Source organism: Heptranchias perlo, chromosome 28 (genome assembly GCF_035084215.1).
Source record: "Heptranchias perlo isolate sHepPer1 chromosome 28, sHepPer1.hap1, whole genome shotgun sequence".
NCBI classification, from domain to species: domain Eukaryota; kingdom Metazoa; phylum Chordata; class Chondrichthyes; order Hexanchiformes; family Hexanchidae; genus Heptranchias; species Heptranchias perlo.
In genome coordinates this window covers 1898934-1915617 of record NC_090352.1, presented here as the reverse complement: position 1 = coordinate 1915617, position 16684 = coordinate 1898934, and the positions used below count along the sequence as shown (strand labels likewise).

Sequence of the window (16684 nt, the reverse complement as noted above, 5' to 3'; positions counted from 1 at the left end):
AAGGCCTGAGCTCTGCAGCATGGTAAACTTGCAAACTCTGGACAGGCGCCCAAAATAAAACCGCTGGCGTCATGTTAGGTACCAATATTGTAGCATAAATTGCTTTAAAGTCATAAGAGACATGGTTTATAAGATGAGCTGACAGCGTTTCTACAACACTGAGTTCTGTAACTTGTGTTGCTAGGAATTAAGAACAGTTGTCAGGTTGGAGCAAGGTGGCACAGATTGATCAAGTAACATCTGACAAATTACTGAATTTAAACCAGACATTTTTGCCCCGATTTCAATGGGCATCTGACCTATTCCCGCTGAGTGGGTTAGGTTAAAATTGGGGCTATTGTGTTTTTAATTACATATTTTTTAAACTGAACTGAATCTGCATTTTTATTTTAGAATTCAGAATTCCGCCTGTGTCTTGTGCCAAATTACAACAGCAACAATCTATGGGGATGTTCATTTCTAAATAGCAAGTCTCACCACAGAACTCTTTAAAATGGAACTGTTACAAAGAGTTATAAATAACATAAACATTCTTGTGTTGTTTGAGTGAGTTTGGATGATATTACGGGGTAGGCTGGTCGACGGCTGACTATTAGGGTGTGGAATTATCAATAATAGAATTTAGTTAGAAGTGCAGGGATAGCATGTTCAACTCAGCCCTCTCACAGTGCTAGGCTCAGTAACCCTTCCAAGGAAATAGCCCCAGTGGTTTCACTAGTGCTCACTTTCTGAACAAAGACACTTTAAAAAAAATGTGGCTGATGAGTGAAATTAACAGAAGGATGCAAACCTTACTTTTTGTAGCTGTTTCATTTTTAATCAGAGTCCCATTAATAACACTCCTTCTTTAAGATTACTTTCCTGAATATCATTCTGACCATTTGCACTTAATCTTAATTAAATATTACTCTAACATTCGAGCGGTATTAGAATTAGACACAAAGGGGTAGGTTTTCAACTGGCAATGCAGATTGGCTGCCTGATTTTCATTTCTCTGAAATCAATGGGAATGAGAATGGGATGGTGCCTATGACCAATCGACCGACAAGGCCAGTTTTACACCCAGGCAGCAAGTCAAAAATCTATCCCAAAAACTATCCCAAAACTATGTAAAAGGCATCATTTTGCCTTTTACATACCAACAACAGCACAACAGAAGGGCTGTAATTTTTGCCACTGCCTCTCTTAAATGTTTTAAAGTACATATTCTGCTCATTTTTAAACTCTCACATCATTCAATTGTTTAAGGAAAATAAATAGTCCAGTACCAGTCAGTGGGTCAAAACCAACCCAAATAGGCAACTCAACTCAACATGTCGAACTGGCCAGGTCCTAAAGTAACAACAGACCAATACTATTTTATTTATTTCTCATTTGAAAGGAAATGTGCCCAGTGAAATGACCATCTAAATGCAGAGCTCAGTAACTGTCAGTAAGAGCTCTCAATCATTAACTGGTAGCTGTGCCCCTCCGTGAGGACGGGTTTTGTAGCATTGCCGGTGTGTGTGGCAGGATCACTCACTTCTGCTGATCGCTTGAGTTATGTGGGAAGGTTCAGGAGGCTGAGTTGATTTTCTTTTTGGCAAGAGACTGTGAGGTGACCTAATTACAGTTTTCACGGTGATAAAGAAAGTTGACAAAGTCGATCGAGGGAAACTGTTCACTATGGTGAAAGGTTCAAAACAAAAGGTAAAAGTTAGGGCATTAGGATTAAGAAGGACAGTCAACCAGGACGTCTCCACACGTAGGGCCATAGTAAAGTGGGACAAGTTGCCAAGATAGGCCATTGAAGCAAGCAGTATAAGTGGGTTCAGGAAGCAATGAGACGTGCTTCTAGAGAGGGAAAGGGGATCATCGGGTATACTGAGAAACGGAATGGAAGGGGTTTATCCGTCCAAAAGGAATGGGTTTGTTGGGTTAATGTCTTTTTGGTATTCCTAAAAATTCTTATGTTCCAAATAAGGATGAATGTTTACCAGATCACATTTCTTGAAGCAAGCCAGAAAGCTGTGAACTTTTCATGAACTGTTTATAAGAGATCTTTGATCTTAATCTGTATTTAAATTTTACTGTTTTCAGCACTGGTTACTGCCAAGTGACAAAAACAAAAATTCTTGAACAGAAAAAATGAGGAGAAAGGAAAACAGCAAAGAAACAACACTAAGGGGAAAGTGAAATTAGCAAAAGTATTGACAATGCCCTATTCTAAGGCAGCTTTAGTACAAAGCTATTACAAACCTCGCATTACAGCCAATACTTTGCTGGCCTCACTAGAAGCAACATTACAGCCAGTAAAGAAACTCAGAACTCCAGAAGATCAAACTCTAATGAGAAAGCCTACAATTCTTTGCTACTCCTCACAAATTCGGAATGAGATTTGACTGTATTATAGAAAGTTTATTGTTGTTCCTCCAGTGATACAAAGATGGATTACTTTTCATCACCGTCATCTCTTTAACAGTATTCTTGCTTCGTATTATTGTAAAGTAAAAAATGATCAGACAACGAAGGCACTATTTTTAGTACCCTGTTAATGACTATGTGAACTTCTTTTGACCGGTAATCATTGCACAGTTTGCATTTTAGATATTATCTGTTCTGAATGTTGATAGGTTCCATAGGAACTGTTTTTAAGTTCCCAAAGATAAAAAAAATGTTGGAACAATCCTCACAGCACCTTCTCTTTGTAATTTCCTGGGGAATAAACCCTTGTGCCTCTCATGTTTTCACCACATCTTTCATTCATCTGCTGTGGAATCCCTGGGCCCATTGCTATCAGAAGCACATTTCAGTAACGCAGTGGTTTGAGCTGCTGCTAATCATAGCCTGAGGCTGTGTATGGCCCCATTTCCAAGGGCAGCAAATATATTCAGAATGAAAAAAGAAATTCAAGTGCAGTTTTCCTTGTTTATTTTCAGAAAGTGCACCACACTGTGCCTTCAAATGGACCCTGATTTGCAAGAATGAGTTTCAAAACTGTTAAATCTAAAGCATTTCCTTTTGTATGTTCATTATTTTCATGGAATTTGGTTTTGAATATGCCAACCCAACTGCAGAAAGCAGCTTATAGCTTTGTTTATCCGATGTTATATACACACATATATAAAAACAAATCTAAATTACCTGGCAGCATTCAGCATCACACCAAGGAAAAGTAAAATGTTATCGAAATTTGGATAAGGCTGGTTAAACACTCTGGCTGATAGTGTTTAGTTATACAGCCTGAGTCAATTCTTGCAGACAACAATCCCAATTACTGCTTATAATGGGCTCTATCTGGAAGATTCTGGCTTTAAAGAGCACTGGTAATTAGGAAGTGACAAGTATTTTGGGATCATTGAGAAATTAATATTAATGTTGGAGAAGTTTCTTCCCACTCGCTTCACCTGTCAATATTCTCACTTCTTTTTAAAAAGGAGTCAAAAAATGTAACTTCAATCATTTACTCCTCAGTTCTCCTCACAGTATTTCAGATACAAAGTGAATATATAATATAAACCACAACTGCTCAGCGAGTTTACTCAGTGAGCGTCTGTCCTATAAGGACTCAGAGGGCCACAGACTGGATTGCTGTCCTTCGCTGATCTCAGCTGGAGCAATGCTATAATTGGCTTGTAAAAAAGTTGTTTCAGCAAGCAATCACTAATACTCCGTCAACAGAGAGCAAAGCAGGGCTAGGGCTTACAAAGTACTGCCGCACTCTGAATGGCAAGTCTTCCTGTCAAGCAAAATAAATTTGGGAGCTTTAGGCATAAATGCATTCTTGGTATGTCATCTGCTACTTTCTTGAAAGCTGAGTGATAGCTCCAGGAAGTCCCATAATCCCAAGCTGTAGGTTTCTCAGAAAAAGACACGCCTCCAACAGAAAACATTGTTGGACACACTTTAAATACACAAACGACGACTATCCATATACAGAGCAGTTGTAATTACTGACCCGCTGTTCAGGTGTGATTTTTTGCAATTATATGAATGCGAAATTTGAGCCAATCAGGTGCAACTATGACACAGAAATTTTCAGATGTGATAGTAGATGTGTGACAGACAAAAGGCATGTTAGACACGATACAACTGATCACTCCTGCCTCTTGCACCGTCACCCCTCCATGGCACTGCTCCAGCATCTCTTGTAATGACTTGTCACATCCTCCATGCAGTGCTCCAAGGCTCCATCCATGGTCCCCTTATTTTCCTCATCTGCCTGTTCATAGTATCATTGTATCATAGTAGGTACAGCACAGAAGGAGGCCTTTCGGCCCATCATGCCTGTGCCGGCTCTTTGAAAGAACTATCCAATTAGTCCCACTCCCCCGCTCTTTCCCCATAGCCCTGTAATTTTTTTTCCTTCAAGTATTTATCCAATTCCCTTTTGAAAGTTACTATTGAATCTGCTTCCACCGCCCTTTCAGGCAGCACATTCCAGATCATAACAACTCTCTGCAATAAAAAAATGTTTCCTCACGTGGCCTCTGGCTCTTTTGCCAATCACCTTAAATCTGTGTCCTCTGGTCACCAACCCTTCTGCCACTGGAAACAGTTTCTCTTTATTTACTTTATCAAAACCATTCATGATTCTGAACACCTCTATCAAATCTCCTCTTAACCTTCTCTGTTCTAAGGAGAACAACCCCAGCTTCTCCAGTCTCTCCACACCATTCTAGTAAATCTCCCCTGCACCCTCTCTAAGGCCTTGACATCCTTCCTAAAGTGCGGTGCCCAAAATTGGACACAATACTCCACCTGAGGCCTAACCAGTGTTTTATAAAGGTTTAGCATAACTGCCTTGCTTTTGTACTCTATGCCTCCATTAATAAAGCCCAGGATCCTATATACATTTTTAACAGCCTTCTCAACTTGTCCTGCCACCTTCAAAGATTTGTGTGTGTGTGTGTGTCCCCTCGGGTCTCTCTGTTCCTGCACCCCCTTTAAAATTGTACCATTTAGTTTATATTGTCTCTTCTTATTCTTCCTACCAAAATGCATCACTTCACACTTCTCTGTGTTAAATTTCATCTGCCATGTGTCTGCCCATTTCACCAGTCTGTCTCTGTCCTCCTGAAGTCTGTTACTATCCTCCACATCGTTTACGACATTTCCAAGTTTCATGTCATCGACAAACTTTGAAATTACGCCCTCTATACCCAAGTCCAGGTCATTAATATATATCAAAAAGAGCAGTGATCCTAATACTGACCCCTGGGGAACATCACTGTACACTTCCCTCCAGTCTGAAAAATAACCGTTCATCACTACTCTCTGCTTTCTGTCCCTTAGCCAATTTTGTATCCACACCGTCACTGTCCCTTTAATTCCATGGGCTTTAATTTTGCTAAAAAGTCTACTATATCGACTTTATCAAATGCCTTTTGTAAGTCCATATACACAACATCAACCGTACTCCTCTCATCAACCGTTACTTCATCAAAGAACTCAATCAAGTTAGTCAAACATGATTTTTCTTTAACAAATCCGTGCTGACTTTCATTTATTAGCCCAGACTTTTCCAAGTGTCAATTTATTTTGTCCCGGATTATTGTCTCTAAAAGTCTCCCCACCACCAACGTTAGGCTGAATGGCCTGTAATTGCCGGGTTTATTCCTCTCCCCTTTTTTGAACAGGGTGTAACATTTGCAGTCCTCCAGCACCATCCCCATGTCTAAGGAGAATTGGAAGATTGTGGCCAGAACCTCCGCAATTCCCACCCTTACTTCCCTCAGTAACCGAGGATGCCTCCCATCCGGACCGGGTGACTTTTCTACTTTGAGTACTGCCAATCTTTTAAGCCCCTCCTCTTTATCTATTTTCATCCTTTCCAATATCGCTCCTACCTCCTCCTTTACTGCTACAGTGGCAGCATCCTCCTCTCTAGTGAAGACAGATGTGAAGTGTTCATCTAGTGCCTCAGTCATGCCCTCTGCCTCCCCAAGATGATCTCCTTTTTTGTCCCTAATCGGTCCCACGCTTCCTTTGACTGCCCTTTTACTATTTATATGTTTAAAAAAGACTTTTGAGTTCCCTTTTATGTTAGCCGCTAATCTATTCTCATTTTCTCTCTTTGCCCCTCTAATTCCCTGTTTTAGTTATCCTCTGTATTTTCAGTATTCAGCCTGGTTCTCTACTGTATTATGAACCTAAAATTTGTTATAATCCTCCTTTTTCTGTTTCATTTTATTCTCTATCTTTAGTCACCCAGGGAACTCCAGCTTTGGATGTCCTTCCCCTTGTGGGAATGTGTCTACTCTGTCCCTGAACCAACTCCTCCTTGAGGGTCTCCCATTGTTCAATTACTGTTTAGCCTACCAATTTTTGATTCCTGGGCAAGATCCCTTTTTAACTCACTGAAATTAGCCCTCCTCCAGTTAAGCATTTTTACATTTGATTGTTTCTTGTCCTTTTTCTTAACTATTCTAAACCTATTGGTATTATGATCACTGTTCCCCAAATGCTCGTCAACTGAAACATGCTCTAACTGCCCCACTTCATTCCCCAGAACTAGATCCAGCACTGTTTTGTTCCTGGTTGGGCCAGAAACGCACTGTTCCAGAAAATTCTCTTGAGCACAATGCAGGAATTCCTCCCCCTCTTTGCCCTTTACACTGCTCCTGTCCCAGTCTATATTGGAATAATTGAAGTCCCCTGTTATCACTACTCTATATTTCTTGCATCTTTCTGAAATTTGCTCCTCTATCTCCTTCCCACTATTTGGTGACCTATAGTATACACCCAGTAGTGTAATAGCTCCTCTATTGTTCCTTAATTCTAACCAAATAGATTCTGTCTTTGACCCCTCAACTACATCATCCCTTTCCAGTGGTATAATAGTTTCTTTAATCAATACTGCGACCCCCCCTCCTTTCTTTCCTTCCCTATCTATCCTGAATACCTTGTAGCCAAGAATATTAAGTACCCAAACCTCCCTTTCTTTGAGCCAGATCTCTGTTATTGCCACTAAATCATACTCCGATGTGGCAACTTGAGCCTGCAGCTCACCATTCACATATTGCCCCTCGATGGCATCATTTGCTGTATGTTGACAACACCCAGATCTACTTCTCCACCACCACTCTTGGCTCCTCGACCAGTTCCCTGTCATCAAGTTCTGGATAAGCTAGTTCTTCAGCTCAACATCGTAAGACCAAAGAAACCTTGTTCAGCTCCCAATACTCTGTACCCCAGCCTAGACTCCATCTCTCTCCATGGCACCCCGCTCAAGCCCAGCCCAACGGTGCATGGCCTCGTGTCTTACTTGACACTGAGTTTCGCTTCAAACACCACATCCTAGTCATCACCAGGACTACTTAGTTCCACCTCTGCAACATTACCAGTCTCTGCCCCTATCTCATCCCACTGCTGCTGAAATCCTTATTCATCCCATTGCCACCTTCAGACTTGACTCCTCCGAGTTTGATGGCCTGAGTTCTGCCATTCACAAATTGCAACTCATCCAAAATACTTGCGTCCATATCCTATCCCACACCTCTATCGCCTGTCCTCAGCAACCTTCATAAGCACCCCATCCTCCAACCCAATGACTTCAAAATCCTTGCCCTCCTCCACAAGTCTCTCCGTGGCCGTGGCCCTCTCTACATTCAGCCTTCTGTTCCAGCATGCACCCCTCGCTCTTCTGACTTTGGTTTCTTATGTAACCCCCTCCCTGTGCTCTATGTTTAGCCATGATATGGAGATGCCGGTGATGGACTGGGGTGGACAAATGTAAGGAATCTTACAACACCAGGTTATAGTCCAACAATTTTATTTTAAAATCACAAGCTTTCGGAGATTATATTCTCTATGTTTAGCAGTAGAACCTTTGTCTAACTCAGCACACATTCTGGAATGGTCTCCCTAAACGTTATTACCTCTCTCCCCTCCTTCTAAAGCTTGCTTAAAAGCTACCTCTTCAATTGTGCCATCGATTACATTAACCTTTCTTCTACCAGAGCTCTCAGTCCAGGTCCTTTTTGCAACTCTGAAGCACTTTTGGACTTTTTATTACTTTAAAGACGTTATAAAACTTTTTCCAATGTCCACAATTCTGATAGTCTATGTAAACACGTTACACTGTCATTACACCCTCCTGACAGTGGTGGTGCTGTAGCACCTCAGTTTTGCATGTCTCAGCTTGCACTCCTATGCTCCAACCAATTCTATTTCTCTGCTTTCCAAACTGCCTTAGGTTTTGCTATTCAACTATAAATAATATAAAATCAAAGTATCTCATAAAAATAAAGACAGAATGTATGACTTTAAAATGGGGACTGAGTTACACCTGCACACCCTGGTCTAATTATCCTCTGCGCCTAATCCTGCTTCACTGGAAGACTACACTTGTTCTCCACACCCCATGTGCAACGTCACAGGAGATGAAAATGAATTTTGTATATACTAGTATGTCCCTGTAGAGTTGTTAACGGGACGTTGGAGGATATGTTGCTCATTTTGCTGCTTCAAGGCCTGATCTGTGATCTTTGGCAGAGCTGCTGTGCTGTAAAGGCCTGTGTTCTCTCCCTGCTGACCCTCCTGTGATGCCGCTGCTCTCTCTCGACCTTTCTGCTGCTGGCTGGTCTTCCTTAGAGTGCCTTTCACCTGTGCATATGTCTGGTGTCCCCTCATGTCTCAGCCCAATCTCTCCCAATGCCTTTTTGCTTTTGAGAAAGGTATTTTGGGCATTGATGTGCTACTAGTATCTGGCCTACTGTTTCACCCTCTCTACCCCTGTGGCCTCTTACGAAGCCAAAGGCTTTTCCCCACTCATCTCCCATCCTCCCTGCTTTGGTGCTCCAGTGTCAGGCTGGGGGCTGCTGATTGCAGTTCGCCAACGTCAACTGCCTCTCATTTTTCCAGTGCCTCCCGCAATCCTGCTCCTGCTCCCAGATCTCACCTGCGATGTTTGTTGGTAAACCAGGTTAATTCTGAAAGTAACAAGTGCTGATGATGCATTAGAAATGCTCATAGTTTCAGATCACAGCGGATGCGGCCTGGAGCAGGCATGGAACTGGGGCAGGGGCGCAGGCACTAGGAAGATGACAGGCAGGCTGGAAGCAGCAAACAGCAGGCCCCTGCCCCACATTGCAGCATCAAGGCAGGTGAGTAAAGGTGACAACCAGGAGGCCGGAGCTGGAAAATAGAAGGCAGTAGTTTCCAGCCCAGCGGTTAATGAAAACAGCAGGGTGAGAGGTGATTGGGATGGACCTGATGGTGGATGAGGTGAGTGGGGCTGCGGCCAGGTACTTGAGAGGGAGACGTGGTAACATAGGAACAGAAGTAGGCTATTCAGCCCCTTGACCCTGTTCTGTCGTTGAAAACCATGGCTGATCTGTAACTTGAATCCATTTATCTGCCTTTGATCCATATTCCTTGATACTCTTACCTAATAAAAATCTATCAATCTCAATCTTGAAAATTTCAATTGACCCCCAGCATCCACAGCCTTTTGGGGGAGAATTCCAGATTTCCACTCCCCTTTGTGTGAAAAACTGCTTCCTGATTTTATCCCTGAACGACCTAGCTCTAATTTTAAGTTTACATCCTCTTGTTCTGATTTCCCCCACCAGAGGATAGGAGGCCAGAAAAAAAGATAACGAGGCAAAGCATAAAAATTTAAGTGATTTTTTTTATCCACAGGGGAACAGTGAAAAGATAATGGAGAAACCATTATTCATTAAAGCAAAAAAATGGCGGGCAGACCTGGATGACTTGCACCACAGCGCCACCAGTGATGGTAGCCTGCAGCTACAGCGTGACAGGCAGGTATGCTTTTCTCAGTAAAGTGTTAACATACCTTTCATAGCTTTTCCCATTATAAACATTTACTTAATTTCCATTAGAAATGTTGGCCCAAAAAGTGTTTTGTATTCACACTATAATGGAAAAATAACTGAAAGAATAAAATAAATGCAGAAATAAAACAAATGGAAATATCACAGTGCTGCAGTAGAAGGCACTGTTCTGAGATTGGAGTTGATTCACACTATTGGAGCAACTCTGTGCATACCCGTCTTATGCCTGACCTGTAAATGTCTGATGAGGCAATACAGAGGGAATTTTACCTTGCATCTGATTCATGCTCTAACGGATGTGGGAGTACTTGATTTTGGACATACTGCAGAAAGTGAGAAATTGCTCTATTTGCCTCTACTGACATATTTCACCTAGACCAACACAAAATCACTCAAAACACCAAACGAAAAACTGTAAGGGAGGAAATTAAGGCACAAGAAAGAAAATACAGACAATTCTACTGCTAAAAATCTCTATCCTGTTTGAGCTCTATGCAATCACCAAAAGGAGCAAAACACAGTATTGAATACAACCCCCAACAATAGGACACGGCACGTCCATTATTAGCTCTCAACAGCTGAAGCTGCTAGTCCCGACAGTAACACAGTCTAGATCATGTAATTATCAGATAGTCTCCCCCACACCCCCACCACCTCTCTCTCTCTCTCACACACACACACACACACACACACACACACACACACACACGAGTGCTGGCTGAAATAGCCACTTTATGAGAAATAACTGCTTGGAATCCATTATAGATATATCTCATTTTATGGAATAAATCTTACACACCTTTTAAACATTCTCTCAACTCATCAGGAGACTGAGAGCAATACAAGATTTGAACTGATCTCTGGGACTACCACTGTGTTGTCTACTTGTCCGCTGAGCATGTGATTTGAATTAATCTTGTACTCATTGAGAACACAATGGGTCTTCACACAGATGATCACAATATACAGAATAATAGATAACGGGGAGTGAGGCAGTAATTCCATTGAGACAAAGCCACAAACAGCAAAAGCAAACCTCAACTGCTTAATCAACATCTTCTGAAACCTACAATAAAAGGGCTCTTTCAAGTTGCTCCAAGTATTTTTGGTTTGATACAATATACACTATTTGTGTTAATCAGCCTTATACACGATGTGTTAATCAGGCATTGAAGAAATCTCTTTCTCACCCAGGAGTGGAAGCAGTGCTGCTGGTAGTGGATGTCTGAGGGTCACTTCATCAGTACTGCATTCGATTGCTGAGTGCCAGTTAAAACTGGAGACTTTTCTCCACAAGCTTCGATGGGAGTCACTTGATGACTCTTAGAAGCTTATCTTAAACAGCATTTTCATTGTGCTAATAATCAAAATGACTCTTTTTGATGTTATAATTTCAGTATTAGCATCAAAAAGAGTTTACTAAGTATTAATGTAGGAGTGTAAGAGCTGGTGATGATGTTTAAGCTGAGGAGTGACAGCACCATGTGACAGATCCTGTAGTAAATTACTGGGGAATAACACATACAGTATATATTACACTCTGTATGACCTCCATTTGTCAGGAATGTCCTTGGCAACAAAGAGCTCCTGTGCTTTGATGAAAGACCTCATTCTGCAGCCTCAGCATTTAACAGCACAGAGGCCATTCGTTGCCCTGCAGACGTCTGACAAACTGATAAATGGAGGTTAGCACTTATTATGCTGCATGATGCAATCGCAGGCCAATCACAACAAACATCTTGCTCGTGTTTCCAGGGTTATTCTGTGATATACTTGGGTAAAACACTGTAGATTAAACAGCACCCAATCACAATGTATAAGCTGCATCCTATGAGGTCTAGACATCATGATAACACCAACAGCCTTTTAAATTTAAGTATCATCAGCTCAAGCCTTACAACATCATAATCACAAATAGCAGAGCTTGATCAGGTCACGTTAAGAGCTACAGTAAGACTGACGGGCATCACTGTAAACATTTGGATATAGTGAGAGGGCAACATTGTTCAATTTATATTTTTATTATTGTTACATCAGGTTAAATAAACAGGGTCCAATGGCACTACTGCACTCAAGGAATGCCTATAATGGGAGTCTCAGCACATCAGTAATAATCTTTTTTTGAGTACTGCCTTCAGCAATAAACAGCTCCAAGCGCATTGATTAAACATCGGAACATTTACAGCACAGGAGTGCAGACATTTAAGAAACACTAACCATACTTTTACAGGTTTGATGTCATCATCTGCATTGACAGGGACAACCTTATATTACTAGCTGTTAGCCTTGGTTCAGTGATAGCACTCTCAGCTCTGAGTCAAGAGGTTGTGGGTTCAAGCCCTACTCTAGGACTTAAGCCCATAATCCAGGCTGACACTTCAATACAGTATTGAGGGAATGCTGCACTGTCACAGATGCTGTCTTTTCAATGATTCGTTAAAACAGGGTCCTACCTGCTCTCTCAGATGGACATAAATGATCTCATGGCACTTTACGAAGAAGAGTGCTCTCCTGGTGTCCTGGCTAACATTTATCCCCAACCAACATCACTAATAAAACAGATTCTCTGGTCATTTATCTCATTGCTGTTTATGGGACCTTGCTGTTTCCCTCTCAGTGACTGGGCTTCATTGGCTGTGGGGTGCTTTGGAATATAGGAACAGGAGTCGGCCATTCAGCCCCTCGAGCCTGTTCTGCCATTCAATTAGATCATGGCTGATTTGTATCTTAATTCCATTTACCTGCCTTGGTTCTGTAACCCTTAGTGTCCTTGCCTAACAAAAATCTATCAATCCCAGTTTTGACATTTTCAATTGAACTAGGGTGTTATGAGATTGTAAAAAGCACTACAAAAATGCAAGTTCTTTCTTTACTTCTCTTAGTTCCAGACTATCCCCTCCCAGTCAAACAGAAAATACTTACTGTAATCAAGCTTTTTACAATTTTCTGCTCTGTGATTTGTTACCTTAAAGATTTTATTTTTAAGTAATATACAGCAAATACTAATGATTACAGCAGGACCACTTTCTTGGTGACATTCACCGCACCAGGGCTATGTCACACCTGTGAGATCTGACTATCCTCCACGAATGAGTCAGTCATTTGAGGCCACTCTTACTGCTATAACTCTACCTGCCATTCCTTCTTGGATCAGCTCACTTGCATCATCTCGATACCGGGTCATAATTATTTTAGAAATGAATATAAATCTAGGGGAGGAGGTGGGGTAGATGTACCCCAACTTCAGCAGCCAATAGGAAAACACAGATAGGCGAAACAAAGTACTGGTAACTAAGGGGCACCACTCTTAGATCCAACTCACTGTTGAAAATCTGTTCAATCATCACATGATTTTGTCAGTATCTTGTATAAGAAAACAGAGGGCGTGCTTCCAGTAAAATGTCTGTTTACAGCATACTCCAGCTGTGAGGACACGTTCTAAAATTAGTTGTAATGTTAATATAAAAATAGGGATAATAAAAATGGTTTGATAAACAATTTAGATCACACAATTTTTGGGGGAATATAAATGAGGGGAAAAAATCCTGTTTTCTTATTATACAAGATGCCCGTTATCAGAATGGAATCACTTGTGCCCATTTAAAGGTGTGCTGTTACCTACCTAAGTTGTTGTCTGTCAGCACCTCTTTGACTTTCTTTGTGATGGCGTATGTATCGAGTTCAGGAGACATGGCTACCACCTCCTGTATGCTTAACGCCGACTGGCCAGAAATTGGCAGTGATGATAGAACCTGAAGATCGTTTGAGGGCTGTTCACATGGTTCTGGTGGCTTGATGTCCTTACTGCTCTCGGTGGCTGCAGGTTGCTGTGATGATAGTTCAGCCACGCTCTTCACTGATTCAGCAGAGCTGACTGGAGATTCAGGGGCTGGGCTGCAACTAGCCGAGGTCTTCGGGGTAATCTCTAAAATAAGAGAATAAACAATTTCATTATAAAAGTTTGTTCCTTCCCCACCAAGTGTGCTACAAAACATTATAACCTAAATTTTACTGCAGGTAGTCCTAGGCTTTCATTCAAAACTGAATATCATAATTTTATTTGATCTATTGCAGTTGCAAAATCAGAGATGTATTCAAGGGTTTAAAAAGAGGAAAACAGCTCCCCATCAGTTCAGGTGGTTAAATCAGCGAATAGCTAAGCCAAATGGATCAGGAAAGTACAAGGTTCAATCCTTGGTTTGTGCTAAACTATCTGAGATGTGGGAGGAGCTGTGTGATTGGCTTCAGCACCTCTAGGCTAGAGGCAGGAAAATCAGACTGGGTTCCTGCTCCGACAGCTATCCAGTGACCCACAGACTGGAAATGCTCGTGTGCAGACACTGCATGAGGGCAGGATCAGAGTCAGTGGTGATGCCCGTTTAGCAGAAATGTCTGCAGACACTTTGTGTGGGCTCACACATGAAGAACAGCCATGGTACTGGAATGTAGTTAGTACCCAAGGAAGCCAGCAGGCAGTCAAATTAGCAGAGATGAAAAAGGGAGGAAATCTGTAGAAAAAGGATAAAATAATAAGAAGTAAAAATGTCTTGTGCGTTAGGAAGAGGCAGAGGGAAATCTGGGCACCAGCTCTAAGTACCAGTGGCTGTGTGCAACTGTTTCAGCCAATGACAGGTACAGGTTACTGCTGGCTCTGGAATTTCACCAGCCTTCTGATCAAACCCGTCCTGGCGATGATCTCCTGAACTCAAGACTTTCAGATACAGACTGTCCGCATTTCATAAAATGCACAGCACTCTCAGTAACCCACAATTTTACTTCAAATGGTCACATTTTTGAAAATAAACTGACAACTTCAAAACAAAACTGATTTGCTAGAAGTTAGCACATATTCCTGCAGATTCACACTGCCAATTTTGTATCAAGTTGCTCAATCATGTCACAAGCATGATCCTTTTTTTAAAAAGTCCTTTTTAAAAAAAAATCTGCAGCCTGGATTCACACATCACATCTCAGAGCCAAATTTGTTAATAGCTGCACAAGACTTCAACAGTTACAGTCACCTTAAATTTTAGTAAAGCAACAGCACAGATTGCCCTCTGTGTTGTTAATGTTGAAGTGATTGAGGATGAAGGCTTAACACTTACCTTGCTGCACACTGAGGTACTCAAGAATTAGCAATACAAACATGATTCAAACAGCCATTAAAGTCCTAATTCTGGAAGAGATCTGAGATGAGTCTTGTGCAGTGATCTGTTCCCACCTCGATCTTTAAATGCAGTTTGCTAGCTGCCAAGACCCTCAATTTACTTTCTGCAATTTCGCCCATCTCTGCCCCTCTCCCACCCCCGCTGCCATTGAAACCTTTATCCAAGCTTTTGTCACCTTTACACTCAAATCCTCCAATGTCCCCTTTACCAGTCCCACACTTCACAACTTGCAACCCATCCAAAACTGCCACCTGTACGGGGATCGGACGGGAAAGTGGAGCTGAGGTAGAAGATCAGCCATGATCTTGTTGAATGGCGGAGCAGGCTAGAGGGGCTGTATGGCCTATTCCTGCTCTTATTTCTTATGTTCTTATGCGGTCCTGCACCCTAATCACCCCTGCCCTTGCCAACCTTCATTAGCTCCCAAGGGATCAATTTCAAAATTATTGTCCTCACCCCCCACCCCCCTCCCCACTTTCAAAGGCCTCCTCCAAAGCTTGCCCATGCCTTCAGTCACCAGCCCGACTCTTCTCCCACCACTCCCTGATGTCTGATTATTTTTGCTTCTGTGAAACACTTCGAGATGCTTTATTACACTAATTGTGCCGTTACCTCTGAAGCCCCCCAAGGATCTAACCTTGGCCCCCTCCTATTTCTCATCTAGATGCTGCCCCTCAGCGACATCATCTGAAAACTCAATGTCAGAATCCACATGTACGCTAATGACACGCAGCTCTACCTCACCACCACCTCTGTCGACCCCTCCACTGTCTCTGATTTGTCACGCTATTTATCCAACATCCAGTATTGGATGAGCAGAAATTCCCTTCAATTAAACATTGGGAAAACCAAAGCCATTGTCTTCGGTCCCCCTCACAAACTCTGTTCCCTAGGCACCGACTCCAACCTGCTCCCTGGCCAATGTCTGAGGTTGAACCAGACTGTTCACAACCTCTGCTTCCTATTTGACCCTTAGCTGAGCTTCTGACCCCAAATCCTCTCCATCACCAAGACCACCTACTTCCACCTCCGTAATATCGCCCGTCTCCGCCACTGCCTCAGCCCATCTGCTGCTGAAACCCTCATCCATGCCTTTGTTACCTCCAGACACAACTATTCCCATGCTCTCCTGGCCGGCCTCCCACCTTGCACCCTCCGTAAACTTGAGCCCGTCCAAAACACTGCAGCCTGTATCCTAACTTGCACCAAGTCCCATTCACTCATCACCCCTCTGCTCGCTGACCTGCATTGGCTCCCGGTCCAGCAACACCTTGATTTTAAAATTCTCCTCCTTATGTTCAAATCCCTCTATGGCCTCGCCCCTCCCTATCTCTGTAACCTCCTCCAGCCCAACAACCCTCCGAGATCTCTGCACTTCACCAATTCTGGCCTCTTGCGCATCCCCGATTTTAATCGCTCCACCATTGGCGGCCGTGCCTTCAGCTGCCTAGGCCCTAAGCTCTGGAATTCCCTCCCCAAAACTCTCCGCTTATCTACTCTCTCCTACTTTATGACGCTCCTCAGAACCTATCTCTTTGACCAAGCTTTTGGTCATCTGTCCTTATATCTCCTTTTGTGGCTCCGTGTCAAAGTTTGTCTGATAACACTCCTGTGAAGCGCCTTGGGATGTTTTACTATGTTAAAGGTGCTATATAAATGCAAGTTGCTGTTGTATAAGTGTGAGCTTTTGATGTTGAATTCTATTTTGTAATTAGAGTTTTATACTGTGTACTTTGT

The 16684-nt window shown here is 42.4% G+C and overlaps 1 protein-coding gene across 2 annotated transcripts in view; it reads right to left on the bottom strand.

Annotated features, from left to right (window-relative positions):
* The window catches only part of LOC137344772 (protein CASP-like), a 501289-nt gene that overhangs the window by 81662 nt on the left and 402943 nt on the right, over nucleotides 1-16684 (bottom strand). The window contains exon 19 of one of the 2 annotated variants that reach the window (XM_068007907.1): nucleotides 13402-13704. The exons of the other annotated variant lie outside the window; for it this stretch is intronic. Coding sequence (XP_067864008.1) covers nucleotides 13402-13704 — 303 coding nt within the window. The remainder of the gene's footprint in view (nucleotides 1-13401; nucleotides 13705-16684) is intronic. 2 annotated transcript variants of the gene reach the window in all.